The sequence below is a fragment of the Suncus etruscus genome, chromosome 5, assembly GCF_024139225.1.
Source record: "Suncus etruscus isolate mSunEtr1 chromosome 5, mSunEtr1.pri.cur, whole genome shotgun sequence".
Lineage (NCBI taxonomy): Eukaryota > Metazoa > Chordata > Mammalia > Eulipotyphla > Soricidae > Suncus > Suncus etruscus.
Genome location: NC_064852.1, coordinates 109316962 through 109344059, shown reverse-complemented (window position 1 = coordinate 109344059; position 27098 = coordinate 109316962). Strand labels below are relative to the sequence as shown.

The 27098-nt window shown below is 55.9% G+C and overlaps 2 protein-coding genes across 2 annotated transcripts; one reads left to right on the top strand and one right to left on the bottom strand.

The window, feature by feature from the left end:
* Window positions 1-1148: 1148 nt before the first annotated feature.
* BOK (BCL2 family apoptosis regulator BOK) lies at window positions 1149-5372 on the top strand. The gene is made up of 4 exons (XM_049773511.1): window positions 1149-1426; window positions 3223-3351; window positions 4731-4894; window positions 4982-5372. The coding sequence occupies exons 1-4, from the start codon at window positions 1204-1206 to the stop codon at window positions 5105-5107; spliced, it is 642 nt and encodes a 213-aa protein (XP_049629468.1). The 5' UTR covers window positions 1149-1203; the 3' UTR covers window positions 5108-5372.
* Window positions 5373-8747: 3375 nt separating this feature from the next.
* THAP4 (THAP domain containing 4) lies at window positions 8748-26703 on the bottom strand. Its single transcript, XM_049773426.1, has 6 exons — window positions 26519-26703; window positions 24298-25427; window positions 13493-13652; window positions 12815-12924; window positions 12546-12649; window positions 8748-9028 (listed from the first exon to the last, which is right to left on the bottom strand). Exons 1-6 carry the CDS (start codon window positions 26593-26595, stop codon window positions 8909-8911), a joined length of 1701 nt encoding a protein of 566 aa, XP_049629383.1. The 5' UTR covers window positions 26596-26703; the 3' UTR covers window positions 8748-8908.
* Window positions 26704-27098: the final 395 nt, after the last annotated feature.

The window sequence follows — 27098 nt, the reverse complement described above, 5'->3', positions numbered from 1 at the left end:
AGAGCGAGAGAGCGAGAGAGAGAGCGAGAGAGAGGGACAGAGAGAGAGAAAGAGAGACAGAGCGAGAGAGTGAGAGAGCGAGAGAGAGGGACAGAGAGAGAGAGCGAGAGAGAGTGAGAGAGAGCGAGAGGGACAGAGAGAGAGCGAGAGCGAGAGAGCGAGAGAGAGAGCGAGAGAGAGAGGGACAGAGAGAGGGACAGAGAGAGAGAGAAAGGGAGAGAGCGAGAGCGAGAGAGAGCGAGAGAGAGAGAGCGAGAGCGAGAGGGACAGAGAGAGAGAGAGAGAGAGAGAGAGAGAGAGAGAGAGAGAGAGAGAGAGAGAGAGAGAGAGAGAGAGAGAGAGCGAGCACGGATGGCTGAGCCCACGGAGCCCTTGTTCACTGTCCGTCACAGCACAGGAAGGAATCTCCCAACACCCCCCACCCCAGCAGAGCGGATCCTATCGCCAAAATGGAAAAGAATGAAGCTTTTCAAAGAAAAGATAAAGACCTAAGGAAGGAAACGTTGGGTAAGAGAAAAACTGGAGAAATCCAGAGATTGTCTGCAGAGTTTTAGAAGGAGCGCAGTGGAGGCGAGACTCGGAGGAACTGTAGCGCGGCGCGCACTGTACCGTAGCTGGGTGTGTTGGCATGAAACACACCTGGTGGGCAGCCTGCGCCCAGGTGTGTGTGTGTGTGTGTGTGTGTGTGTGTGTGTGTGTGTGTGTGCGTGTGCGTGTGTGTGTGCGTGTGCGTGTGCGCGCACGCGTGCATGTGCGTGCGCACCCCGCAGCCAGGCGCGTGGCGCATCCCGCATCCAGGTGCCAGAGGCGGGGGTCAGGCCGTGCCCAGGTGCGGGGGCGCCGGGGCCCGGCGAGCCCGGCGGCATCTGGCGGGCGCGTCCTTAAGTGGAGGCCGCGCGGGCCCCGCCCCGGGGCTGCCTTTCCCTTACAAGGGCAAGCCCGACCTCGCCTGTCCCGGCGAGCTGCCCTCGCGCCTCACGACGCGCCGCAGCCCGCCAGCCGGCCCGGCAGAGCGGGAGCGCGGGGCCCGCGGCGCGCGGGGCGGTCCGATGGGCGAGTGCGGGCGGCGGGCGGACGGACCCCGAGGCCGCAGCCGCCCATCGGGCGGGCGCGCGGGGCCATGCGGCGGGCGAGGTGAGTGGGCGGCCGTCCTGGGCGCGCGGTGAGGCGGAGGAGTCCGCCCAGGGCCGAGCCGGGCCCGCCATGGACGTGCTGCGGCGCTCGTCCGTTTTCGCCGCCGAGATCATGGACGCCTTCGACCGCTCGCCCACCGACAAGGAGCTGGTGGCCCAGGCCAAGGCGCTCGGCCGCGAGTTTGTGCACGCGCGTCTGTTGCGCGCCGGCCTGGCCTGGAGCGCGCCCGAGCGCCCCGCGTCCCTGCCCGGCGGCCGCCTGGCCGAGGTGAGCGCCGTGCTGCTGCGCCTGGGTGAGTGAGCGCGCCCCCGCGGTGCCCCTGCGCCCCTGCGCCCCCCGCGCTCGTGAACCCCTGCACTCCCGCGCGCCCCTGGCCCCCGCGCCTCGCATTCCGCGTCGCGCCCCGCTGCTCAAAGCTCATCCCTGGCGCACCCAGCCCCGCTCCCAGGTTTCCGACGGTCCGTCCGCAAAGAAAGCTCCGGAAGAATGTTGTTTTTGGTGACTCAGCTTCTAGAGTGACCCTGGCCCTCGGTAGGGCACCGGAACCTGCGTGGGCCCACGTGCCCGTGTTTATTTTGGAGCACGGGTCCCTGCTCCCGGGCTGCGTTTCCAGCGTAGGTGCCAAGGGCCTCCGGGCCCTGAGGCTGGGCCCCCAGCTGATGTGGACGACCCCCTCCTCCCCACAAGACGCAGTAGTGACCGGCTTAAATTCGGTTCTGTTGACCACCCCAGTGACTCCCCTTTGAAATGAGCTTGGGGACCACGAGGAGTGCGGGAAGATGTGGACCTACCTGTGTCCCTCCTGGGAGGCTGACTGGCAGAACCCAACAAGACCACGCCCTCTCGACCCTGTTAGAGTCAGGGTCCCTGGCCTGACTGAGTGGGCCCAGGAGTGTGTGTCCCATGTGCGCACCACGGGTCTATGGTATTCTGTGTGCTGTGCTTGTCCTTTGCTAGTTGTACCACGTATGCGTGTATTTGTGCATGTGTGAATGTACCAATGTGTGTGGGCACGGATGGGATGGATGGACTGTCTGTATATGTGTCTAGGTACGGTGTATATGCACGGGTGTATAGTACTGTGTACATGTGTATATGTGTCAATGTCCGTGCCCACGGATGCACTAACTAAACTATGTGTGTGCTCCGGTGCACAGTATACCTGTGCACAAGTGTGTCATACCAATACATGTATATATGTACGGTGTAACTATACATGGGAGTTCTGTAACATGAGCATATATGTACAATGTATAAGTACATTGTACAGTGTGTAATGCATGTATACAGGGCTGTATGTCATGTGTGCATGCATTATGTACAATGTATGTATACATGGGTAAAATATACCATGTATGCTTGTGTGTGCCTCTGTGTATATGTATAATACCAGAGAAGGCCCTCTAAGGTGCTGTCCCAAGCCCTGGGAGCAGAGCAGCATTGAGGCCTGGAGGTAGGCCAGCACCCCAGGGCTCCTGTTTGTAGGGTGTAGGGCGAGTGCAGGCAGGGCTGCTCTTTCTGGGGTCCCTGTGGTTCCCGCCTATCTCATGTTTCTGTAGCACCCTGGAACCCTTTCCATCAGACCTGGGCCAGCCTCAGTGCTCTCCCAGTATCGTTCCCACCCACCTAGCACTCTGGGGAGCTCCCACTGCCTCCCCAGGGTTCCCAGCTACTCCTGCAGTGCAAACAGTCATATCCCTGGGCTGTCCTCAGCAGCCCTGGTGGGACCCTGCCCTCCCCTGCTCTGCTCTGCTCCACTCTGCCCTGCCCAACTTCCAGACAACAGCTGGGGGGCCTGGTGCCCTGGTGCAGTGGCTGTGAGGTTCTATCTAAGCCACTGGACCTCACTGAGTAAGGCGGGGGCCTCGAGGCTGCCTGACTTGGGATCCCCAGCATGGCCCCTGCTGGGTTGGGTGCTGGCCTTTTGCCTAGGCCTCTGTGCACCATGCAGTGAGTCACTGGCAGGCAGGCCCAGCCCAGCCCGGCTCCTACTGGGATTCCCACCACACAGGCCCAGCCGGCTGGGGAGGGTGTCTTTGGGACCTGCGGGGGTGGGGATGGGGGCTCAGGTGACCCCATGTTCCGCAGGTGATGAGCTGGAGCAGATCCGACCCAGTGTGTACCGGAACGTGGCCCGTCAGCTGCACCTGCCGCTGCACTCGGAGGCGGCCGTCACTGATGCCTTCCTGGCTGTGGCCACCCATATCTTTGCAGCAGGTGCGTCCAGCAGGCACGCCTGTGCCAGAGGCTCTGGAGCTGCTGTGGCAGAGGTGTGAGGGTTGTGAGTGGGGTGTGAGTTTGTGGATGTGGTGTGAGTGTGTTGTGTGAAAGTGAATTTGTGTGCATGGGTGTGTTGTGTGTAGGTTTGATTGGTTTGGTTGTATGAATTTGTGTGTAAGTGGGTATCTGTGTTGTGTGGGGTGAGTGTATGTGTACGTAGGGTTTGTATGTGGGGTGTTGTGCTTAGGTGTGTAAGTGGGTTTGTGTGGGGGGTGTTGTGTGTGTTTGTGACTGGGTTTGTGTGTATTTGTGGGGCGTTGCTGTGTGCTTGTATAAATAAGGAAGGATGAGTGGGTTTGGGTGTGGAGGTATTGTGTTTATGCGTCTTTTTAGGTGAGTGGGTTTGTGTGTGTTTGGGGGGTGTTGTATATCCTAGTTTATGAGAGGGTTTGGGGCCTGGAGAGATAGCACAATGGTGTTTGCCTTGCAAGCAGCCAATCCAGGGCCTAAGGTGGTTGGTTCAAATCCCGGTGTCCCATATGGTCCCCCAATGCCTGCCAGGAGCTATTTCTGAGCAGACAGCCAGGAGTAACCCCTGAGCATCACCAGGTGTGGCCCAAAAACCAAAAAAAAAAAAAAAAGAGAGGGTTTGGATGTGTTTGTGTGTGAGGTAAATGGGTCTGTGTATGGGGTGTTGTGTATTTGTGTGCAAGTTTATGTGTGTTGGGTGGTGGGAGTGGGGTCTGGGCTGCCCCTCACACCTCACAGTGCCACCCTGCAGTCGACTCCAGTGTCTGGGCTCCTGCCTCTGTCCCTGGGAAGGGCCTTGCCTCCCATGTAGGCTGTGAGCGGGCACCATCTCGTGAGCACTGTAAAAGAGAGACTGGGCACCTAGTCAGTTAAGAACTCTATTGAGACCTCCAGCGCCAAGCGTCGGAGGGGGCTGGAGCAGGAGCACAGTGGGGAGGGCACTTGCCTTGCACATGATGATTTGGGTTCTGTGACTTATGGCCCCCAAGCTTGCCAGAAGTGATTCCTGGGTGCAGAGCCAGGGCTAAGCCTGAGCACTTCCGGCTCTGTGCTCAAGATCCTACATGATGCTGGGAATCGAATCTGGGTCCACAAGGTGCAAGGGAAGTGCCTTCCTGCTTTACACAATTGCTCTGGCCCCCATCTTAGCTTTTTTCGGGGCGGGGGGTGTCCATTGGGCAGTGTGTCCACTCCAGGGGCGGGGGAGAGGGGCAGGTGTCGGTGAAGGCCAGGTCAGCTGCCCACTGGACCCCAGGTTGTGTGTGTTGGGGCTGGGACGTGTCTGGAGAGCTTGGCTGTGTGAGGCTGGGGTGTGGGTCTCGGCATGTACTTGGTCTCTCTTGTAGGCATCACATGGGGCAAAGTGGTGTCCCTGTACGCGGTGGCCGCAGGCCTGGCAGTGGACTGCGTGCGGCAGGCCCAGCCCGCCACAGTGCACGCCCTGGTCGACTGCCTCGGGGAGTTTGTGCGCAAGACCCTGGCCCCGTGGATGCGGAGGCGCGGAGGATGGGTGAGGAGCTACCCGCTGCATCCAGTCTTGGGTGGGCCGGCCTGACCGTCCACACAGCAGTGACCGCCTGTCCTTTCTCCCCTGCAGACCGACATCCTCAAGTGCGTGGTGAGAACCGAGCCCGGCTTTCGCTCACACTGGTTAGTGGCTGCCCTGTGTGGTTTTGGCCGCCTCCTGAAAGCCGCTTTCTTCCTGCTGCTGCCCGAGAGATGAACGGGGCCTCCACCTGCAGTCCGGCTCCAGGCTGCGCCCTCCCGCCCTTCATGCGGCCTGTGCGGGACACAGCTGGTCTAGGTCCCCGCAACAAAGGCTTCACCCTCGGTAGACTGGTCTGAGTCCAGGGCGCCTGATAGACTGTCCCCTTGCTGGCCCCTGTGCAGTGGTTGGTCCAGCCAGGCCAAGGGGTGTGGGAACAGCAGTCAGCTGTGACCCTTGCGAGGGGTAGTGTCTGACCCAGTAAAGATCTGTGTTCATGGCCCTGGCTGTCTCCTCAACCTGCAACCGTCTGACCTCAACACCTTCCAGCAGGAAGTGTGGAAAAAACCACTGTCATCCCTGAAGGATTCCAGAATATGCCCCGCACTCCCAACCTAGTAGTTTTCCTTTTTCTTTTTTGTACTTCTGGGTTATACCAGTGGTGCTCAGGGCTGACTCTTGGCTCTGCACGGAGGGTTCATTCCTGGTGGGACTCGGGGGGACCATCTGGGATGTTGGGGATCAAATCCAGTTTGGTCACATTCAAGGCAAGTTAAGCCCACACTGTACTATCATTCCAGTCCCACAGCATCCCCAAATCAAACTAGAAAACAGAAAAAGTACAAAGCAGGAAAGGTATCGAGTTCACGAGGGCTGGGCCGGTGCACAGGCCTGTGACCAGACACTGGACATTGGGGATAGACTCAGGCCCAGAAGCAGCTTGAAGATGGCTCTGGAGGGGGTGGGCTTGTTCCTACAGTAAAGAAAGTGGTTTCTGGGGAGCAGCCATGGCCCTCCGACCCCAGAGATGCCACTGGGGTGTGAGTGGGTTGTGCATCCACATGAGTCACTGTCCCGCAGTGACAGAAAATAAACAGGGAAAGTAGGTTTTAACATCTGACACTTTCACAAATGTTCGCAGCTGGGGTCAGAAGACCGGGTGGGGGCAGAAGATGGGGTGGGAATGCTCATGGGGGCTGTGCAAGCCACAGACAGAGCCACTGCATGCAACATGACAGTAACAACGCTGTCTTACTTTCAACAGCCATGTGGCTGGACAGGCTGTGGCTCTGCCTGGTTTCTGGCAGCAAAATTGCTGAATACTGCAGGAAAGAACTAGGAGCACGGGGCTAGGAGTTGCCCCTGAGCACCATGTTGGAGTGGCCTCAAAGTCCCACATCACAAGGGCAGAAAGGAGGACAGGAATCGTGTAGCTTAGAAGGGCTCAGAAGCTCTAAGACCCAGGAAAAGCAGCAGGAACAGAAGACAGGTAGAACACCAGTGTCTCTCTTATCTCCAAAGGCCCAGAGTCTGACAATTCTGACACTAGAAAGCACGTGGCATTTATTCAATCCTCAAATGGAACAGGACTGGGGAGGCAGGTCCAGGGCTGGGCAGCATGTCCGGGTGGGGGAATGGGCAATTGTGGGCATTGTGGGGTTTGGGACTGCGCTCTTCAGGACTGACCAGGCCCTGCTCATGGTGCTCCCCTGCTGGCAGATGACCTGGAAGAGGAGAAAGGGTAGGTCCCCTTTGGTGTGGGCTCTCATTCAGAACACTGAGTCCAGTCTAGGAAGCTGGCGGGAACCGAGTTGGGCCCAGAGAGGCTGCCCTGGGACCAGTGCCAGAATCTCTCAAGGCTAGATCCTTGCCGCCGCCGGGTGCAGTACAGGGTGGGAGAGGCAACAGCTGTGAACCCAGGTCTCCGTAGATGGCCGTGGGTGCTGTGTGAACCAGCTCTCTTGTGCCTCTGTATCTGAGTCTCTGAGGTGGCCCAGCCTCTGCCCTGGGGAAGATTTTGGATTGTCTTCCAGCCTCACTGCTTTGTGGGCCACTGTGACCACAGCTCAACAGGAGGATGGATACCACCATTACTCCCCAGCACTAGAATAGGGGACAGCGCTGGTGGGAGGAGCCGATATGGGGGTGCTGGGAAAGCATTGCCAGCAATTGGCAGTGGAATGTGGGGAGCTCACGGGTGTGAGGAGAGCTAATGCTTGCAGACAAGCTGGAACACTGGCCAAGGCCTACCCATAGGTGACCAGGTGGCTTTGGGGACAAACACACTCAATCTCTCGTCTGTCTAGCCCATTGGCCCATCCATCCCGACTTGGCTGAGGCTAACTGGCAGGCCTGCCACTCTCTGGGTCACACCTGGCTCATGGTTCTGGCTCTGTGCTTCGGGACTATCTCCAGTGACATGGGTCTGACTGGGGCAGCCCTGCAATCTGGCTTCCATCAGGCAGCTCTGGATCAGGACAGTTGGGCAGGGGTCAGAGGGCCTGGAGAGAAGTCAGGACCCCCTTCTTAGGCAAGTCATGATGCTCAGTGCCAGGCTTTCTGTGCTCTGAGTCCAGTGCTGTTTCCACAGCTGACCCTGAGGAGGGTTCTGGCCAGGGCCTGTAGGGCAGACAGAGTCTGAGAAGCAGCAGCTTCATTCTCCAGCAAGTGGCTGGAACCAACCAAATGGAAAGTGCTGGCTCCAGGGTCGAAGAGATAGCATGGAGGCAAGGTGTTTGCCTTTCATGCAAAAGGTCGGTGGCTCGAATCCCGGCATCCTCCTATATGGTCCCCTGAGCCTGCCATTTCTGAACGTAGAGCCAGGAGTAACCCTGAGCACTGCCGGGTGTGACCCAAAAACCAAAACCAAAACCAAAAAAAAAAAAAAAAAAAAAAAAGAAAGTGCTGGCTCCCATGAACTCGGGCCCAGGTGCCCCTTCCAGCTGGCTGTGAGAAGCCTCAGCCCCTCTTCCAGGCACCTTCAGCTTCACTTTATGGAAAGTGGAGGAAGAGCGCTTAACCGTTAACTAGTATCTAACCCTAATGGTCCTAGTTCTGAGGGAGCTGCAGGAAGTTGGGGTGGGCATAGCCCTACTAAGTCACTAAGTCACCGTTTGTAACAGCTCCTTGGTGCTCCTGCGGCCTTGTACTCCCTTGGTCCATCTCCCACCTGAGGACGCTCAGCTCCTCACTCTTCAGCCAGACCCGCCATCGGGAGACGAGGCTGAGAGTGTATACCGACCATTGAGAAGTTCTAAGGTCCACAGTCCCATGTGGATGTGGGTGCTTGTTTTCTCAGACTAACAAGGGTGGCACCTTGCCTGACTCACTTGAGACTGACCCTTTTGCTGCTGGAACCTGCTTTCCCTTGTCCTCAGCCTGAGGGAATCATGGTCCCTCAGTCTGTCAGCCCAAGTGAGCTTTTCCTCTCCAGCCCTGGTCCTCTGGTTACTGGCTCTTGAGGCGTTAGGGTCTGGAACCTGGTTCTGAGGGAGCCCCTGAGAGGGGTCCCCACACCCTCCCAGGCCCATGTTCCCCCCCTCAACGGCCTCAGACCCACCACACCCCTGCACAGAAGATCCTGTGGGCTGAATCCTGACCTCTTCCGTCTGGCAGGGGATGCTCCCAGATCTTCCTCCTGCTGCCATCCGCCCCATGAGAAGGGGCCGGAGAAAGAGCTCAGGACAGACATCAGCACTTCTCAGGTGGCCTGAGTGTGACCCTGGCCCCTCCCAGGCAACCCCCAACAGAGCTAGGCACTGCCTCTGAGCACATCTGGGTGCCTTGACAGAGGAATAGAAGATGGAAATTGAGAACAGCCATCCAGCAGCAAAGAAGGGTCCAAGCTGCACCTGTACCACCACCCAAAAGGCTCAGCCCTGAAAATAAAGACCTTTTATTTGGTTTACTCTGCCAGCCCAGGGACACTCTGAGCCTACATGGCCCGCATCCTCTTGTACTCCAGCAATGAGTGGCAGGAGCGATCCATCCCCCACAGAGGTCAGGCCCTGCCTGACAAAGCTCTGCTCCAGATCATGGTCATGGGGTCACTTTCCTGTAGGTAATGTGGAGATGCTGGGTCAGAGGCTGGGTGGTGGTGGCCATGGAGACCGTCTGCTCAAGTTTGCCTTCGGAATTTAGTCGGAACTTCCGGGTGATCTGGAAAGGCAAGAAACACAAAACATCTTCGCTTCATGTTTCCAAATGCCCTGACTCTCAAGCCCTGCAGCAGCCAGGTGCTCTTGCAGAGGCTACTGCTGTTGTCACCCTCTCAGCCCGAGCCTGCGCATCACCTGTGCATGAGGCTGTGGTATGTGAGCTCGTCTGTGTGTGAGGCTAAGGATGCAGGTATGTGAGACTGACCACCTATGTGTGGGGCCACCTGTGTGACTGCAGGTACTTGGGACCACCTGTGATGAGTACCTTATGCGTGTGACCACTGTGGTAAGATCGCCTGGGTGTGCGGGTGACCAATGCATGGGGTTGCCAGCATGAGGCCACCTGTTCATGGTGGGCACCTGTGTGTGAGGTTGCTGTGCCTGAGTGTAAGGACCATGGTGGCCTCCTCTGGCCTACGGGGTAGCAGGGCTGGTCTCTGCAGTGGGCCTCAGTTCAGACCATGCTAGACATTGTCTTTCATTACCCCACTGTCCTTCGTTCACTACTGGGCTCATCATGTTCAATGGTCCAGCTTACACCTTACTGAGGAAAAGCAAGTTTCTGAGAAGGGATGGGGACCGTGCCATTGGTGGCCAAACCTGAAGGCTGCTTGCTGAATGTTTGCCAGAAATGCCTGCAAGAGCTTCTGGCCACAGACAAATCCTCTACCAACTCACAGAAGAGAAGAGATCAGAGAAGACAGACCTAAGAAGTCCATTTAAGGCACCTGAGACCAGGGTCTGGAGACAAGATGCAGCAGGATCTCTTGGGTGCCTGTGGGAGCTGGGAGGCCAGAGGCTGACATGCCTCCCGGAGAAGTCGGGACTCAGTGACCAGCAGCCGAAGTCAAAGAAAGCCCACAATTTAGGGGGCTGTGAAGGGTTGTGCCCCAGAAACAGAGTGGGAAAGTCTAGCCAAAAATACCCTGAGCTGTGCACATGCAGAGTAGGAGGGAAGCCAGGAAGCAGCACCCACTGTACTGGGAGGTTGCTGGAAGCTACCAAGATGTCGCTGCTTCCCAGAGACTGGAGATGCCAGTTGCAGAGAAGATCCCTTGTATGACTGCAAGATGCAGCACGGCTGGTTGTGGTGGCAGCTCCCACCAGGAGAAAGAAGGGGCGGTGCTGGCAGACGGAGCAGCACTGAATAGATTTACAGAGTTGAGGCAGGGACCATGTCCTTGAGAATGCACTGTCCTTTTATCCTCCCTGACTTTGCTGAAGAGTAGGCTCAGCTCAGCACAAAGTGGGGATTTATACTGATAGTGCTTGTCCTTGAAAAAAGAACAATTTTTTTTTTTTGGTTTTTGGGCCACACCCGGTGGTGCTCAGGGGTTACTCCTGGCTATCTGCTCAGAAATAGCTCCTGCAGGCACGGGGAACCATATCGGATGCCGGGATTTGAACCAACAACCTTAGGTCCTGGATCTGTTGCTTGCAAGGCAATTGCCGCTGTGCTATCTTTCCAGCCCCTTGTTTTTTTTTTTTTTTTTTTTTTTTCAGCCACACCTAGTGACGCTCCGGGGTTACTCCTGGCTATGCGCTCAGAAGTCGCTCCTGGCTTGGGGGACCATATGGGACACCGGGGATCGACGCTAGGTTAGTGCATGAAAGGCAAGTGCCCTACCACTTGCGCCACCGCTCCAGCCCAGAAAAAAGGACAGTTTGAAGTCAACAACTGAACTACAATATAAAGAATGAGGACTGGGGCTCATCTGTGCAGGTACTGACCCAGATGCCAATACATAGTCCACCAAGCACAGCGTCAGAAGTAGCCCCTGAGCACTGCCAGGTGTGGCCTAAATCCAGATAAAAGCAAAAAGCAATTGTCAGAGAGTACTGAGCCTTTCATGTGGTTCACTTTGGTTTGAAGCACACACAGAAGTAACCCCTTAGCACAGAGCCAGGAGTAAGCCAGAAGCACTATCAGACGTGGCCACGCCACCTGACCCTTAGAAGTCCCCAGAGAATTAGAAAGGCCAATGTAAACCCAACATTAGAAATGGAAAAAGGAGATCAATAAACCTACCAAATGACAAGGAAAGAAAAAGTCTAACAAAGAAATTGAATCTCTGACAAACGAGGTGTAATTCTAAAGGCTTCACCAGGGAAATGTCTGTGTGCAACATTCACCTTCTTCAACACTTCCAGAGAGCTCAAGTCTCTACAAGCCAGAATTACTCCAATTACAAAGTCAGAAAGAAATGATACCAGGAAGCAGTCCACGGATACTCCATCATGGCACTCAGGACTGACTTCGACAACACACTTCAGACACCGGACATCACAGTCATGCAGGACCCATTTCTGGAATGCAGATAATTGGACACACACACACACACACACACACACACACACACACACGTTAACGATCAACAGAATTTATCTAACAAAGAGAAGATACATGGTCATCTTAGCTGAGGCAGAGACAATGCTGGATGCGACTTGACACCATCCTGATGAACAGAGTCGAGGAACCTGGAGCAGAAGAAACTTTTCAGCAGTTCCAGGGCCATACAGAGCCAAGCCCTCCACAGTGGCCAACCACAAGGCAGAGAGCAGCTTGGCTGGTCGGCAAGTGTGCACCCACTCTCATGGCATACACCTGTGCAAGTTACACACCATATGCTGCTGCAAGTTCAAGCCACACAAGAAAGAGAAATAAAAGCTGTCCAAGTTAGGAAAAAGAACTAAAAAGTGTTTGTGGATATATAATCTGCTTTAAAGAAATTCGATGACTTAAAAAATAAACCAAACAAGCTTGAACTAATAAAGGAATTCAGCAAGGTAATGGGATCCAAAATACACACACAATCATGTGCATTTTTATACACAATGAGCAGTTAAAAAAAAATAAGAGAGGGGCCAGAGAGATAGCATGGAGGTAAGGTGTTTGCCTTGCATGCAGAAGGACAGTGGTTCGAATCCCAGCATCCCATATGGTCCCCCAAGCCTGCCAGGAGCGATTTCTGAGTGTAGAGCCAGGAGTAACCCCTGAATGCAGTCGGATGTGATCCAAAAAAAAAAAAAAAAAAAAAAAAAAGAACTGGGCCAGTACACGGGGAGGGCACTTGCCTTGCCTTGCACGCAGCTGACTCAGTTTCGATCCCCAGTAACATGTGGGTCTCACAAGCCTGTCAGGAATGATCCTTGAGCACATGTAGGTGTGCTGCCCCCAATCTCATTTTAGTAACACAAAGAGGAGAGGGTTGGGGTTTGTGGAGCTAGGCATGTGGGAGTCTGGGTTTGGGTCACTGAGCAACAAGCAGGGAACCCCTCCCCTCAAAGCCTGACAAGTTGGTGAGAAACTTACAACATCTCCCAAGATCAGATTCCTGAGGTCTGAGTGAGGCTGATATGGGGGGTGGGGGTTTACACTTTACATATGTGGGTAGAGGGAGGATGGTCATGGCTAGAAAGTCACCCCGCCCAGACGGGCTCGAGAGAAGTGAGGAGGTATCAGCAGGACAAATGGCCAACAGTCTTAGGAACCTCAGCCAGGCCACGTGGCATCTCACCTGCTGCACGTAGGGCTCCTTGGCGAAGGAGATCCTGGCAATGGAGTGGGACGCGACACTCAGCTCCTGACCATTCAACTCGCCCTCCTCCACCTCCACGATGCCTGAGGATGCAGGGCCGGCTGTCAGCACAGCCTGTCTAGGATGGCGCCTGACTGAGGGGCCCAGAACCCGCCCTCCTGGGAAAAGGCCTGTCCCAATGTGCCAGGAGCCTACCTGTTCACTGCGCCAAGAGCCAGTCCCCACTTTGGCCCCTGCCCATTACGCACCTGTGTTCTGAGCACTGACAAAGGCAACCTTGTTGGTGTCGGGCTGGAGGCGGATGAAGCCACACTCACGGTGCAGGGGCTTGTGTGTGTCAGGGTGGAAGGCGTTGAACCTGCAGCAGGGGGGTGCACCCAAGGGCTCCTGCATAAAAGCACCTGCCCACCCAGAGGGCCCCCCGAGAGGTGTGCCACCACGTAGCAGATACTCATCCATCTGATACCTGCCTCCCTGCTCCCTGCTGAGCAGAAGGAATGGGGCCTCCACCACACCCCCCCTGTCCAAGCATTCTTGCACCCCATTCCGCCTGTCTTGTCCCACCTGGTGCTGAGCTGGTGAGGGATAGATGACCTAGGCTGGGGTTCCAGGCAGTGCTATGTCACAGGTCCCCTTTCCAGCAGAGCTCACAGCCAAGAGGCTCAGAGTGAGGGGATCATATGGGATGCTGGGGATCGGACCCGGGTTGGCTGTGCTAATACTTTGGGGGTCCCTGTGGGTGGTGTGGGGACATCCTGGTGGCTTTCATAGTTGCTCTGCGGAACCAGCCGCCAGGCCCTCCTGGAGGTCTGCCAGAGGCAAGCCATGTCCTTGGGTCCTCAGAGACTTGCCCAGGGAGGCCCCGTGACTGCCAGAGCAACAGCACTGAGGGCCCCAACCATGCTGGTGCTGCCTGTGGTACTCACGAGAAGTTGAGCATGGGCTGGCCCACGTGTGAGATGTGTGCCTCCTCCAGGTACTGGAAGGGCTGCAGTGATGGGAATGTGCCCACACCAGGTGCCTCGGACAGCCACGTGCCCAGCAGCCAGGACAGCGGCTCCACCGCCGGGTTCATCACTGGGGGCTCTGAAGGAGGAAGAAAGGCCGTGAGCTCCTGTGTAGAGAGGGTCCCTCTGCAGCACAACAGCCACTGGGCAGGGCCATGATGTGCCCCAGATGCAGGTCCCCAAGGGAAGAGTGGCCTGAAGGCAAGGGCAGGAAGGAAGCACCAGGGCAGCAAGATGAACTGAAGGCCACGGGACAGGATCCCTGTGTCCTGTGTGGGGCCTGTGGAGTTCACGCTGTAACTCAACCCAGCCATGGGCGGCTGGTGTCCCATGGGGCATTCCCGGGCCAGGATAAAGCCTGCACACCTCAGTCCCGCGGGCTCAGGGGGTATGACAATGTGCCTCAGGAACAGGCTGCCCGATTAGGACTTCTTTGGTGAAACCTTTGGACCCACTTTTGGGGTGATGCTCCCAAGAACGTGGCTTGTCCCCTGTGCACCCTCCAAGGCCCCTGCAGAGCTACCTGGATTCTACCTTCTGACTAGGACCAGTCCATGGCTCCTGGGTGTAGGGATAGGGCAGCACAGGGGCCATGGTGTCTCTGAGAGGAGCCGGGGCAGAGGATGGTCAACTGTAGCCTCCATACACATCGGCTTGGCTGGCCCCCCCAGGCACCTCACTGTGTTTGTCCCAGGGCAGAGCAAAGGAAGCAGAGCAAGGCCTCCCCTGAATGGGCTCCCAGGCAGCAAACAAGAAGCCTGGGGCAGAGCAGGAGAGGGCACAGCAGGGGCTATCTTGTTCTGGCTCTGGCCCACACCTGTGCAAGGGCACTGAGAATGCAGTAGAGACCACAGTGTAGATGGTGTCTGTGCACCATCCTGTGGGGGCTTTCCACCGAGTATGAGGTAGCAACAGGGAGGAGGGTAGCTGGCACCTCATACTTCATGTCAGTGTGGCTGCCATTAAGGCTGGGTCCAAACAGGCATGTGGGGAAGTCTTCAGACATCAGAACAGCAGGAGGGCACTAGCCTTGCATAAGGCAACCAGGGCTTGATCCCCAACATCCCAAGTGGACCCCTGAGCTTGCCAGAAGTCACCCAGATGTGTCCAAAAAAACCTGAACTAAACACCAAAAATTCCAAAGGGATGCATGTACTAGAACTACTTGCAAACCTCAGACCCATAGACTCCAAATGGACCCCATATAGATCCTATACAGACCATACATAGACATCACAAACCCCACAGAACTTGCACAGAACCCACACAGACACCATCCCGTCTGTGTCCATCTATACGGGCCATATGTGTGGTCTGTCTGTATGGACTGTGTATCCCAATCCCAGTCCGTGTGGCATATGTCCATATGACCCACCTATGTGGCCCTTCTGTATGGAACATCTGGGCCCTGTGCAGCCTTTAGCGTTCACTTTTGTAGCCATGCTGACCTATGGACAGTACTTGCATCACAATGAGGGGAAGGGAGAAAGCAGGAACCTTCTGGAATTGCTCTGTGCACTCTAAAAAAAGGAGCACTTGGCCAGAAACATCCCATAGGGCAGAGCCCTGGGGCGTGGAGCCCCGGCCCAGAAGGTTCAGATCCCAGGGAACGGCCACCTCCATGGGGAACAGAAGCCTTGGCAGGGGAATGTGAGCCTGTACTGTCAGTCAGCAAACCGCCTCAGAACGTGTGTGTGCTGTGCTCACTGGGTTCACTTATACTTGATTCCAGGAACAGTCCAAGAGAAAGGGGATCTGGCTAATCAGCTGCTTTTAATCTGAAAATTAGATTGTAAATCAGCCTCTTTCATTTCTTTTTTTTTGGTTTTTGGGCCACACCCTGTGACGCTCAGGGGTTACTCCTGGCTATGCGCTCAGAAGTTGCTCCTGGCTTCTTGGGGGACCATATGGGACGCCGGGGGATCGAACCGTGGTCCGTCCTAGGCTAGAGCAGGCAAGGCAGGCAGGCACCTTACCTCCAGCGCCACCGCCCGGCCCCTCTTTCATTTCTTTTACTCAGGTCACCTTTTTAGACACAAAGACCACAACTAAAATGCAAAACCAAGTATTTAAATGTCTTTCAAGACATTTAAATTTTGATTTTTTTTTTTCCTTTTGGATGAGACAGCAAAAGCAGGCTTACCCATCCAAAGTCTAGCCTGCAACACCTTCAAGATTCTTCAAGGTTGTTTTAGGCCCAGAGTCGAAAGTCTTGGCACCTGGCTGCCAACAACTCGGCAGAAAGTGATCCCTGGGCCCTGAAGCATCCTGGGAACTGTAGTTCCCTACCAAGAAGCGCTTCCCAGGGAAGACTGAGCCAGCTCAGCACAGCCCAATGCCCTGGTGTCTGCCTTTCTGCCTGTCCCCGGGTAGGGGGCAGCCTCTGAGCTTGGGAAAGCTGGTAGTTGGTAGCTATGCTGTCTCAGGGCACCTAGGACGGAGGTGAAAGCATGAGGCCAATGAGGCCGATGATTTCTCCCGCTCTCTCCCACATGGCCCAGCCACCTATCCCCAGTCCCCAATCCTTTCACACCTAACTCACAGCAGTCCTGAGATAGCACAACAGCACAGAGAAAACAAACTGTGTACTCACAGGTGCTGGGGTGTATGGCATCATGCCAAATTCTCAAGTAAAATACCAGCTGGTATTAGTGAGCCAGACATGCAGGGGGTGAGTGGCACAAGGACTAGTTCATTCAACCGATCATTTAAATGCTGCCCACGGAAAAGATTTCCAGTCAAAACAGGCCACTGGATGGCTGGGTGGGAGAGAGCAGGAGATGACAGGAAGCCCCTGGCCAGAGCCTCTATTCCCCCACCGGTGCCCAGACAGATTACAGGACTCTCACCCATGCGACATAGTTGGAAACAGAAAATCTAGGGGTAGGGGTAGAATAAGAGGCCAGTGACAGGTCACAGCGCAACAGGAGCAGAAGGGGGCAGGATGACAGGGCTCTGGTGTGGAATTCAGACAAGCAAAGAATATACAGAGAGAACAGAGTAGGGACGGGACTGGGTCATAGTGCGTTAGAGGTGGGCAGATGGTGGAATACATTGCTCTGGACTGGCCAGGATGATGATGTGGTACAAGCGAAAGTGGTGCCAGACACTGTGAGGGTTCTGTGCTGTCCACTTACACTGTGTGGTAAATGGCAACTTCTTAAGCCCTGAGTTTGATCTTTAATACAAGTTTAATACAACTCTCAAGAACCAGGACCTGGGGGCTGAAGGGATAGCATGGAGGTAAGATGTTTGCCTTGCTTGAAGGATGGTGATTCAAATCCCGACATCCCATATGATCCCCAAGCCTGCCAGTTGTGATTTCTGAGCTCATAGCCAGGAGTAACCCCTGAGCGCTGCTGGGTGTCACCCAAAACCCAAAACCCAAACCCCCCCCTCAAAAAAAAAAAAAAAAAAAAAGAACCAGGAGCTGGGGGTCGGAGAGATAGCATTAAGGCATTTGCACTGCATGCAGAAGGTCGGTGGTTCGAATCCCGGCATCCCATATGGTCCCCTGAGCCTGCCAGGAGCGATTTCTGAGCATAGATCCAGGAGTAACCCCTGAGCGCTCCAGATGTGACCCCCCCCCCCCCCGCAAAAAAACAAAAAACAAAAAACAGGAGCTGAGGACTAAAGCCAAGTTCCACTCACAGTAGTTTCCCTAAGTTAGGAACAAAGCAGGCTCTGGGGCATCAGGGCAAGGGACCGCAGGAACTTTGTTCCCGAGGCCACAGCTAGTGGCTTGAGCTGAGGGCTCCCACCAGAGGGATCTGTTCTCCATGAGTTTTGCTGTGAAGGAACCTGGGAAGCTCACACCAGCTGCTGACTTCCCTTCCCCACACCCTACACAATTTCCTGGCCAAACCCCTTTGCATCACTGCCACCTTCTACCTCTCTCGGGGTGAGAGCTCCCAAACTTTCTCTCTTCAAAAGGGAAAAGCCTCCTTTCCCCAGAGCAGTATTCTCAGCCTGCTGCTGGCAACATCCCTGTTCTGGGCTCCAGTGAAGAGGCTTGCCCAGCCAAGGTCACTTACCTGGAGCCAGGAGCTCACAATACTGCACGCCGTGAGCCTACACAGGCAGGGGAGATTTGGAGGTGCAGCAGGGAAACCCTAGAGTTCACATCTGTAAAATTTCTTCCAGATGGCCACAAGCCCTCCCAGGAGAGTCCTGGGGAGGCAGTAGTTTCTCCAAGAAACTACTCCAGAGGCAGGAGAGGGGCCGCAGTAGTTTCTCCAAGGAGGGCAGATTGATGGGAGGGTCATGCCAGACACCGGCATCAGAGCAAGGCACCTCCCAGCCATTCTGCCCACCTGGGAAAGGGGTGGAACCACCATAGGGAAGGCACAATGGAGAGCACATGACAGAGGTTGAAATTTCATCACAGATTAGTCTCCCCCTCCAGCACGCCCTTTGGCTGCAGCTCCAAAAGGACATCTGAGCAGAAAAGGCCCCAGACACCCACTCAGACACTCACTTGATCTCAGAGAAACTTTAGACCAAGCAGAACAGTGAATGCCCCCGATGGGGCCCAACCTCCAGCACCTGACTTGGGTTAGCGCCACCCGACACTAAGCAATCTCCAAGGTGACCACAAGGCATGTGGTGGGGCAGGACAACTAGCAAAGCTGCCTGAGCCTGACTGTTCTGGCAGTGGGAGGAGGTGCCACTATTGATCAAGGACCCCTAAGGAAAGGCTGTCCTAGAGCTCTCCCAGACTCAGCCCCTCAGATTTCAGCCCAAGAATGGCATCAGTCAGCACTCCAATAAAGAGCAGAGCAAAGGATCGGGATGTGATGTGCGGACATGAATGACAGACACCAGGCAGAAACCACTGGGGGTGCTGGTACCACATAGCCAGGATAGAGGCTCTCAGAGATCCCCCCATCCTTTCTTTTCTTTTTTTGGGTGCAGGAGAGCAGAACTGATCTAAGGCACTCACACCCACACTGGGCCACACCCAACCACAAAGGACTCAGAATCAGAAGGGGCAGAAGGAGACCAAGACTTGTGGATCAACCTTGGAGATAGACAAACCCACACAGACATTCACACAGAAGATGCTTCTGAAAATGGTCAATGAAGGCAGAGTAGAGGCATATCCAGCCCCTTGGTACAATCTGTCCTGTTTGTAAAACGGGTGACCTTATGTCAGCTGGAAGGATCTCACTAGAGCAAGTAGAACTTTCCAGTAAAAGATAAAAACACTTGACTTGTTGGATGGGGAAAGTAAGGGGCTGCCCTGGACATACTGAGATCACACTCATTTGTGGGATTAAAAAACAAAACCAAACCGGGCTGGTGCAGTGGTGCAAGGGGTAAGGGTCTGCCTTGCCCACACTAGCCTAGGATGGACCGCAGTTCTATCCCTCAAGAGTCCCATATGGTCCCCCAAACCAGGAGTGATTTCTGAGCGCATAGCCAGGAATAACCCCTGAGTGTCACAGGGTGTGGCCCAAAAACCAAACAAACAAACAAACAAAAAACAAAAAACACAACAGAAAATGCCCAAAGACAATAGAAATGAGTGCCAGGAGGGCAGGGCAGGGGACACAATGACAATGACAGCTGGAAATGATCGCTCTGGACAAAAACTGGGTGCTGAAAGGAGATAAAGTGATTCATGATATGCCTTTCCTTAAGTAACAATATTGCAAAGGAAAAAAAAAGCAACCCCCCCCCCCCCCCGCAGTGGCAGAAGTGGTAGGGCGTTTGCCTTGCACGGGACTAACCTAGGACTAACCTAGGACAGAGCGCGGTTTGCTCCCCAGGACCCCCCTAATCCCCTGGCGTCCCATATGGTCCCCCAGGCCAGGAGTAATTTCTGAGCACATAGCCAGGAGTAACCCAAGTGTCACCGGGTGTGGCCCAAAAACAAGAACAAAATGTCAGGGGCCTGAGTAGGACATGGGTAGGTAAGAGGGGGATGACTCATAATCACTGTTGGTCTATCTTCAGAGAGACTGTATCACTCTTACACTTTGCCAGAGTCCAAGACCTTGGGAACGCATTCCCATGTGTGCGCAATGGTACATATCTGCTGCTCTGTTCCCAGTACCTGTGTCATTTGTGCATGCGTGTGAGTGGCTATAGGAAGCAGACAGGCGCAGGAGCTTCGAGCAAGCCAAGTATCTGGGTGATGTGGAAGCTCCCAGAGCCCCATAGCTCATCAACCTACACTGTTACCCTCTGTCAGCAATCTCAGCCACTGTCGCAGGCAGAAGCAGCCAGGATGGGGTGCAGCACTGGGAACAAAGCGCCACCTGCTGAACGGTCCCCAAGCTGCCCAGCAGACAAGGAGTCCCTGCGTACCAGATCTGACAGGAGCCTGTGGGGCTGGCTGGAGGACCCAGACTGGTCTGAAACTACCAGGTGTCTCAAATCTCTTAGAATGCAAATTGGGTGTATATGGAATAAAAAAAAAAAAGGAGAAAACTCCCTCCTCAGGTCTCTCCCTTCCAGGGGTGCTCAGGGACATTGGTTCTGGGTACAAACCTTGGTCGGCCATATGCAACACAAGCCCTGGGCCACCACCCCGGCCCTTACCTCAGTCTTTGTTTTGTTTTTGGGTCACACCCTGCAGAGCTCAGGGGTTACTCCTGGCTCTACGCTCAGCTCCTGGCAGAAAAGATTTTAAGACAGAGGGAAGGTGGGGCCAAAAAGATAGCACGAAGGTAGGGCATTTGCCTTGCACGCAGAAGGACTGTGGTTTGAATCCTGGCATTCCATATGGTCCCCCGAGCCTGCCAGGAGCGATTTCTGAGCAGAGAGCCAGGAGTAACCCCTGAGCACTGCTAAGTATGACCCAAAAACTAAAAGAAAAAAAAAACCTTGGGGCCGGAGAGATAGCATGGAGGTAAGGCATTTGCCTTTCATGCAGAAGGTCATCAGTTCGAATCCCGGTGTCCCATATGGTCCCCTGTGCCTGCCAGGAGCAATTTCTGAGCATGGAGCCAGGAGTAACCCCTGAGCACTGCCGGTTGTGACCCAAAAACCACACACACACACACACACACACACACACACACACACACACACACACACACAAAAGGGCCCGGAGAGATAGCACAGCAGCGTTTGCCTTGCAAGCAGCCGATCCAGACCAAAGGTGGTTGGTTCGAATCCCGGTGTCCCATATGGTCCCCCGTGCCTGCCAGGAGCTATTTCTGAGCAGACAGCCAGGAGTAACCCCTGAGCACCGCTGGGTGTGCCCCCCCCCCCCCAAAAAAAAAATATCTTTCCTAGTGTGAAAAGATTCTATGACAGGAAGGCTGAACCCGCCATGGAGAACATCTGGCTGCACAAGGGACATTCTGGCCCTTGAAAAGCACGCGTAGCAGGGAGGCCTCATGCAGAGTCCTCACAGGCTAACAGAGATCCAGGCCTTTACAGTGTTTATGCTGGGCCCAAGCGAGCTATTGGGAGAAGCAGGTGCCACCCCAGGAGAATCACAGCATCTTGGGGTGGCCAGAACCACCTGCCAGCCCATTTGTCACACTGCCCATGATGCAAGGAAAAGGTACATGGTCACATCAAAAAAACCCAAAGAGGGGCCAGAAAGGTAGGACAGTGGTAGGGCGTTTGCTTTGTAAGCAGTCAACCTAGGACCAATGGTGGTTTGAATCCCAACATCCCATATGGTCCCACGTGCCTGCCAGGAGCGATTTCTGAGCAGAGAGCCAGGAGTAACCCCTGAGCACTGGTGGGTATGGTCCAAAAACCAAAAAAAAAAATAAAAATAAAAAAAAGACCCTAAGAGCGACCAACAGGCCCTTGTACTGAGACTGGGGGACTACTGAGAGCACTTTGAGAATGAATCCAAGAAAGGCAGCAGATCTGAGGGGGGCCAGGGCAGGCTCTGAATATCTGCAGCCCTGACTCTGCAGGGATGGGGTAAAAGCAGTGCCCACTGTTCCTCCTTGGCCTGCCTGTGTGGGTCTCGTGTATTCCATCTACTTCTTGCTGGTGCTCTGGGCCCATCCCAGCACCCACACTGTCTCTGGCTGCCTGTATGGCAAGGCTTTCCTCCTCTCCCAGTGTTCTGGCTCACGCCAAGGCATCTCATCCTCAGCCTCCCCTTCCCCTGTCCAACTGTGCTCCAGCGCTCAGCTTCGAGGCCTTGGTGGCAGAGACTGTGTGCCGCTGCGCTCCCTTCTGACCAGCACTATCCTTCCTGCCTTTCCTTCCTCACCACAAACACAACCCTGAGGGGTGGTCTGGGCCTTAGGCTCTTTCTTGCACATCTGTTTGGGGTCTCTGCCCGAGTGACTCAGATTTTGTGGACAGTCTGCCTTGGTGTAGGATATTTTATTTTTCTGATTTTTGGGGCCATACTGGGTGGTGCTTATAGTTTACTCCCAGCTCTGTGCTCAGGGATCACTCCTGGCGTGACTCAAGGACTAAATGGGATGTCATGTATGGTTGTGGGTAAGGAGGCATCCTACTCACTGTCCTACCATTCCGGCCCCTTGGTGCTATAGCTTTCCCACATGGCCACCCTGACCCCTGCAGCATCAAGCTGCTCCCCTTCCCTGGACTCAGTCTGAGTGGCCCAGAAGCGGGTCCTCTCCAGAATCTCCCTCCTTCCTGTGAACAGCAACAGGAAAGCAAAAATTACTAAGTAGTTCTGCAAAGGAAAGGAAATTTAAACTCCACAAATCTTAGGTTGGATCCTAGAGAGCAGATAAGTCAGTTCAGAAAAATATAAGCCAGGGGCTGAAGTGATAACACAGCAGTAAGGGGTTTGCCTTGCATGCGGCTAACACAGGACAGATCCCGGTTAAAATCCTGGCATCACATATGGTTCCTCAAGCCTTTCAGGAGCGATTTCTGAGTGCAGAGATAGGAATAACCCCTGACAACCACCGGGTGTGAAAAACCAAAAAAAAAAAAAAAAAAAAAAAAAAAAAAAAAAAAAAAAAGAAATAACTAAATCAGTAAACTTACATCACTGAACAAATGAACAAAGGGGCCAGTGAAATGTCTTCTCATACCTGAGATGTCACATGGGATGGAAATTTGGTCTCTAGAGTACAGACTGTCTCTGGCTGGGGCCGGAGGGTGGGGTTGGGGGTGACAAAGCAAGAACCCGATGCCTCAGCATGCACAGGGAGAAGCTTCAATCTTCAGACCTGCCTGGCAGGCCTGCTCTGTTCCTAGCACCACCCAGTGTGTGCCAACCAGAGAGAGGCCTTGCTTACCAACAACAAATGGGAATGGGAGGGCAACCACCTGAGCTCAGAGGCATTCTCCAGAATGTAAAAGGAAATAGGAAAGTGTCATCCAGACAAAAGCTAGAGCAGCATGTTCGAATTCTAGATCCCAACAGAGATCAGTGACTTGACGAAGAAGGATCTCAGCTTGAGCCAAGCAGGCCTGCTAGGGAAAGTTCATTGGACGAAGACTCACACATCAGGCCAGCTGATGCTTCGCCCCTGCAGTGTCCAAGCACAGACCAGGAAGCATGGTAGCTCCTGAGTGCTACAAGGTGTGGCTCAAACTTCCTCCTTGAATTTAAAAAATTAAATTTAGGGCCCGGAGAAATATCACAGCGGTGTTTGCCTTGCAAGCAGCCGATCCAGGACCTAAGGTGGTTGGTTCGAAGCCTGGTGTTCCCTATGGTCCCCCGTGCCTGCCAGGAGCTATTTCTGAGCAGACAGTCAGGAGTAACCCCTGAGCACTGCTGGGTGTGGCCCAAAAACAAAAACAAAAATAAATAAAAAAAAATAAATTTAAAATAATTTAAAAAGTATAGCTACGAAATAAAGATTTGTTTGAGGGCCACACCCTGCAGCTCTATACTCAGAAATCAATCCTGGCAGACCCAGGAGACCATAAGGGATGCTGGAGATTGAACCTGGGTTAACTGAGTTCAAAGCAAATGCCCTACCAACTGTGATATTGTTCTGGCCCCCCAAAAGGGAGATATTTTTTAAAAGGGCAGGGTAGGGGTTGGAGTGATAATATAGCAGGCAGGATGCTCATCTTGAAACAGGTGTGGAGACAGGTGCGTGTCAGCACGAAAAACTTTGGGGAAGCTAAGACACAATTCCTCAAGGAGGAGGGGGAGGAAATGGGCCATCACCACCTATGTCACCAGGGCTTGTTTTTGTGTCTGAACTTTGAAAGATCACTTGTGATTTGGGGTTTTGTGGTGGTTGTTGTTGTTTTGGGCCACTTGGTGGTGCTCAAGGCTTTGCACTTAGAGATCACTCCTGACAGAGCCTGTGTGGTGTGCCAGGAGAAAACCTGGGCTGTGAAAGGCAAGTGCCCTGCTGGCTATCCAAATGCTCCAGGCCCCCTCTGCCTGATTCTAGAGGGACAAGATTAGCTGGCTTGAGATGTTCCTAGCAATACCTGTCCAGTCAAGCCAGCCCATCTGATAGCATGGAGGTAAGGCGTTTGCCTTTCATGCAGAAGGCGGATAGTTTGAATCCTGGCATCCCATATGGTCCCCTGAGCGCTGCCAGGTGTGACCGCCCCCCCACCCCAAAAAAAAAGAAACTAGGATTTCCAGGGACTCCTGCTCACATTTCCCCGACAACTGCTTCTACTTCCAGGCAGAAACAGATCTCACCTCAGTTTCCCAGCAGCCAGCACCTCCCCTTTCTCATCCCTTACCCCCAGCCTCTTCTTCCTACCGCTAGGGTTCTTGGCCTGCTCCTCCCCAAGGGAGATGCACTACCACTGAGGTCCCTCCCAGGACTTAGGAGACCAGTACTAACCGCGGCCGGAGGGCAGCAGGCCTCCCAAGCAGGGGAAGCTGGCTCTGCGCAGCTGGTCCAGCTTCTCGCGCAGCTTGCGCACCTGGCTGTCGGAGCGGCTGACCCGCTGGCGCAGGCTCTTGAGCTCGCCATTCTTCTTTTCCACCTGCTCACGCAGGCAACACACCTGGCTCTTGCTCTGGCGTGCGGAGAAGCAGTAGGAGTGCAACGAGTCGATGAGCCGGCAGGCCCCAGATGCAGACAGGATGACCTCATTGATAGACATGGGGCTGGCATCGCTCTGCTCACTCTGCACGGCCTCAGACGCCGGCTTCGGGGTGACATCTGTCGGGGGTGCTGAGGGGCTCTGGGAGGGCTTCTGAGGCGTCGCAGTGAGCGTGGAGTGCGGGGGACTGTGGGCCAAGGCCTTGTCGGGCCCCAGGCTGGTCCCACTACAGCCAGGCTCCACATCTCTCTTCAGCTTCTTACGGTCTACAGGCTCCCGGGGCACCGAGGGCCTCTCTCGAGTGTGCCTGGAGGAGAAGCTGTAAGAGTGAAGCGAACCGATAAACTTGCAGGCCCCCAAGCCGGGTGGGGTAAAGTCATCCATAGAAATGCCACTCTTGTCAGCCGGGGTGCCATCCTGGCCACCCTCACTTGCAGCTGCGCTCCCCCTCTCCTGGCTACCGGAGGATGCGGAGCTGGCCAGACCCTCTTCTGGGAGCACAGGTGGCTCCTCTGTGGATGATAATGAGGATGTGGGTGCCACTGCCTCACCCTGCAGAAAGGCTCGCTTGCCCCTGCTGGCCTCTGGCTTCTCCACTGGGCTGTCACTCAGGGATGTCGAAGACCCTGCAGCGCCATGGCCATCTGGCTCACTCCCATGGCCCCTCAGGCCCCCCAAGGTCTTCCTGGGGTCCTTCCTCCTAGTGCGCCCATGGCTCCCGGCCCCTCGCTTCTTCTCAGCCAGGTGGAAGATTGAGGGCACGGCCGTGGGCTTGAGCAGGCGATGCTGGTCCTCCAGTCTTTTGGAGAAACTGTCTTTGGTGAAGTGCTCGCTGCAGAGGAAGGAATACTTGGTGGGGGTCCAATTATCCCTCTGAATAGCTTTCAGCCACTGGAGCAGGCGCTTTGAGTCCTTGAGGGGAAACCTGAAGAACAGAGGGCAGACAGGGAGGGTCACAAGAAATGAACAGAGCAACCGGCCACAAATCCAAAATGTGGCCAGCGTCCACTTCTAGGCCCATGCCGCCTTCCCCTTTCCGAAGCTTAGCCGGAGCCGTGACAACACCTACTTTGATGTTCTTAGAGGAGCAGGAAGCTGGAAAGCCACTGTCTAGCCACTGGGGCCCCAAATCTCCAGGGCAGGTTGAGAAAAAAGTGGGGAGAACTCAGCGCTGAGGTCAACAGGAAAAGCCTGGAAATCACTCCGGGAGGAGGGCCTGGGGCCCAATTCAGTGCACAGGCAGGTGCAACCTCAGAGCACCTGGGATGTGGGATTCGGGCAGAATGCCTACTCTACTGCTGTGGACCACCCTGGGAACTGCAGGACTGGGCTGTGCCGTGGGCCGGTTCTCAAGTGCGCGCCTGACTGAGCCTGGCCTAGCACGGCGGGGCCTGGGGCAGCGGCAGTCACCAGGCTGAGGCGAGCCCTGGAGGCGCACACCTAGTCCCGCGGACACGGGGCAGCAGCTTCGGTCTCGGATCCATCCCACCGCCTACCGCCAGGAAACTTTCCACGAGACCAGAAATAACGAGTGTCCGGAGTCTCCTGGAAACGCAGAGACCCCAGGGGTCTCCCCAGGGTCTCCCCTTCTCCTCTGGCGGGCCGGCGCGCCGCTGCCTGCTCGGGCCCAAGAGGCCCGGTGGACGCGGCTGGATGGGCAGGTCCTGCGGCCCCGGTCGCTCGGGCGCCGGCTCCAGGGCACGCCCGCCGCCCGCCGGTGCCGAGCCGCATCCCGATGGCACCTACCGCGGAGGCAGGGCTACCCGGGCTGGGCCGGGGCGAGCGCGCGCACCGTTCCGGGCCGGGCCGGGCAGCTGCGGGCCGAGCCGGGCCAGAGGCCGCGCGCGGGGGCCGGGGCCGGCGGCCAAGGTCACTCGCACATACTGCGGGGCGCTGACTCACGCACGCAGGGTCCGGCTCCGCAGCGGGCCGGGTCGGGCCGGGCCACAGCGCACCGCGCGGCCTCAGTTTCCCCGCAGGGCCGGCGGGGGCGTGGCCGTCCGGGCCGGCAGTTACCTGTGGAAGGAGACGGCGCGCTTTTCCCCCTTGCCCTGCCGGTTGGAGCAGTTGGCCGCCGCGCAGCAGATCACCATCTCGGGCCTCGGGCCGCCACGCCGCCGCCAGCCTCGGGCCCTCGTCGCCTCGCCTCGCCGCGCCGCGCCGAGCCCCGAGCGGGACCGCCCCGAGGGGAGGGCGCCGGCGACACGGTGCGGGACGTGGGACCGGCCGACCGCGTCCGTACGGCAAGATGGCGGCGCCCAGCCCTCTAGCCCGGGCCCGCCCGGCCCTCGAGCCACCGGGCCCGCGGCACCCGCGGGGGGACTCCCGCGGCCGGCGGTTTCGTAGGGTGCGCGGCTGCGTCCCGGTCGGCGGCTCCGTACGGCGGCATGGCGCTGCAGAGCCGTCCGTACGGCAAGATGGCCGCGCCAGGGCGCCGGCGACACGGACCGGGCTCCTGCGCTTGCCCCGGTTCCCGCTGCCGGTCCGCGCCAGTGTCCTCTGTGCCGCAGGTGCCGCGGCCGTTCTGCCGCCGTCCGCTGCCACCGAGGAGCCCCGCGCGCCCGCAGGCCCGGCCCTGCGCACGGGCCCGGCCGCC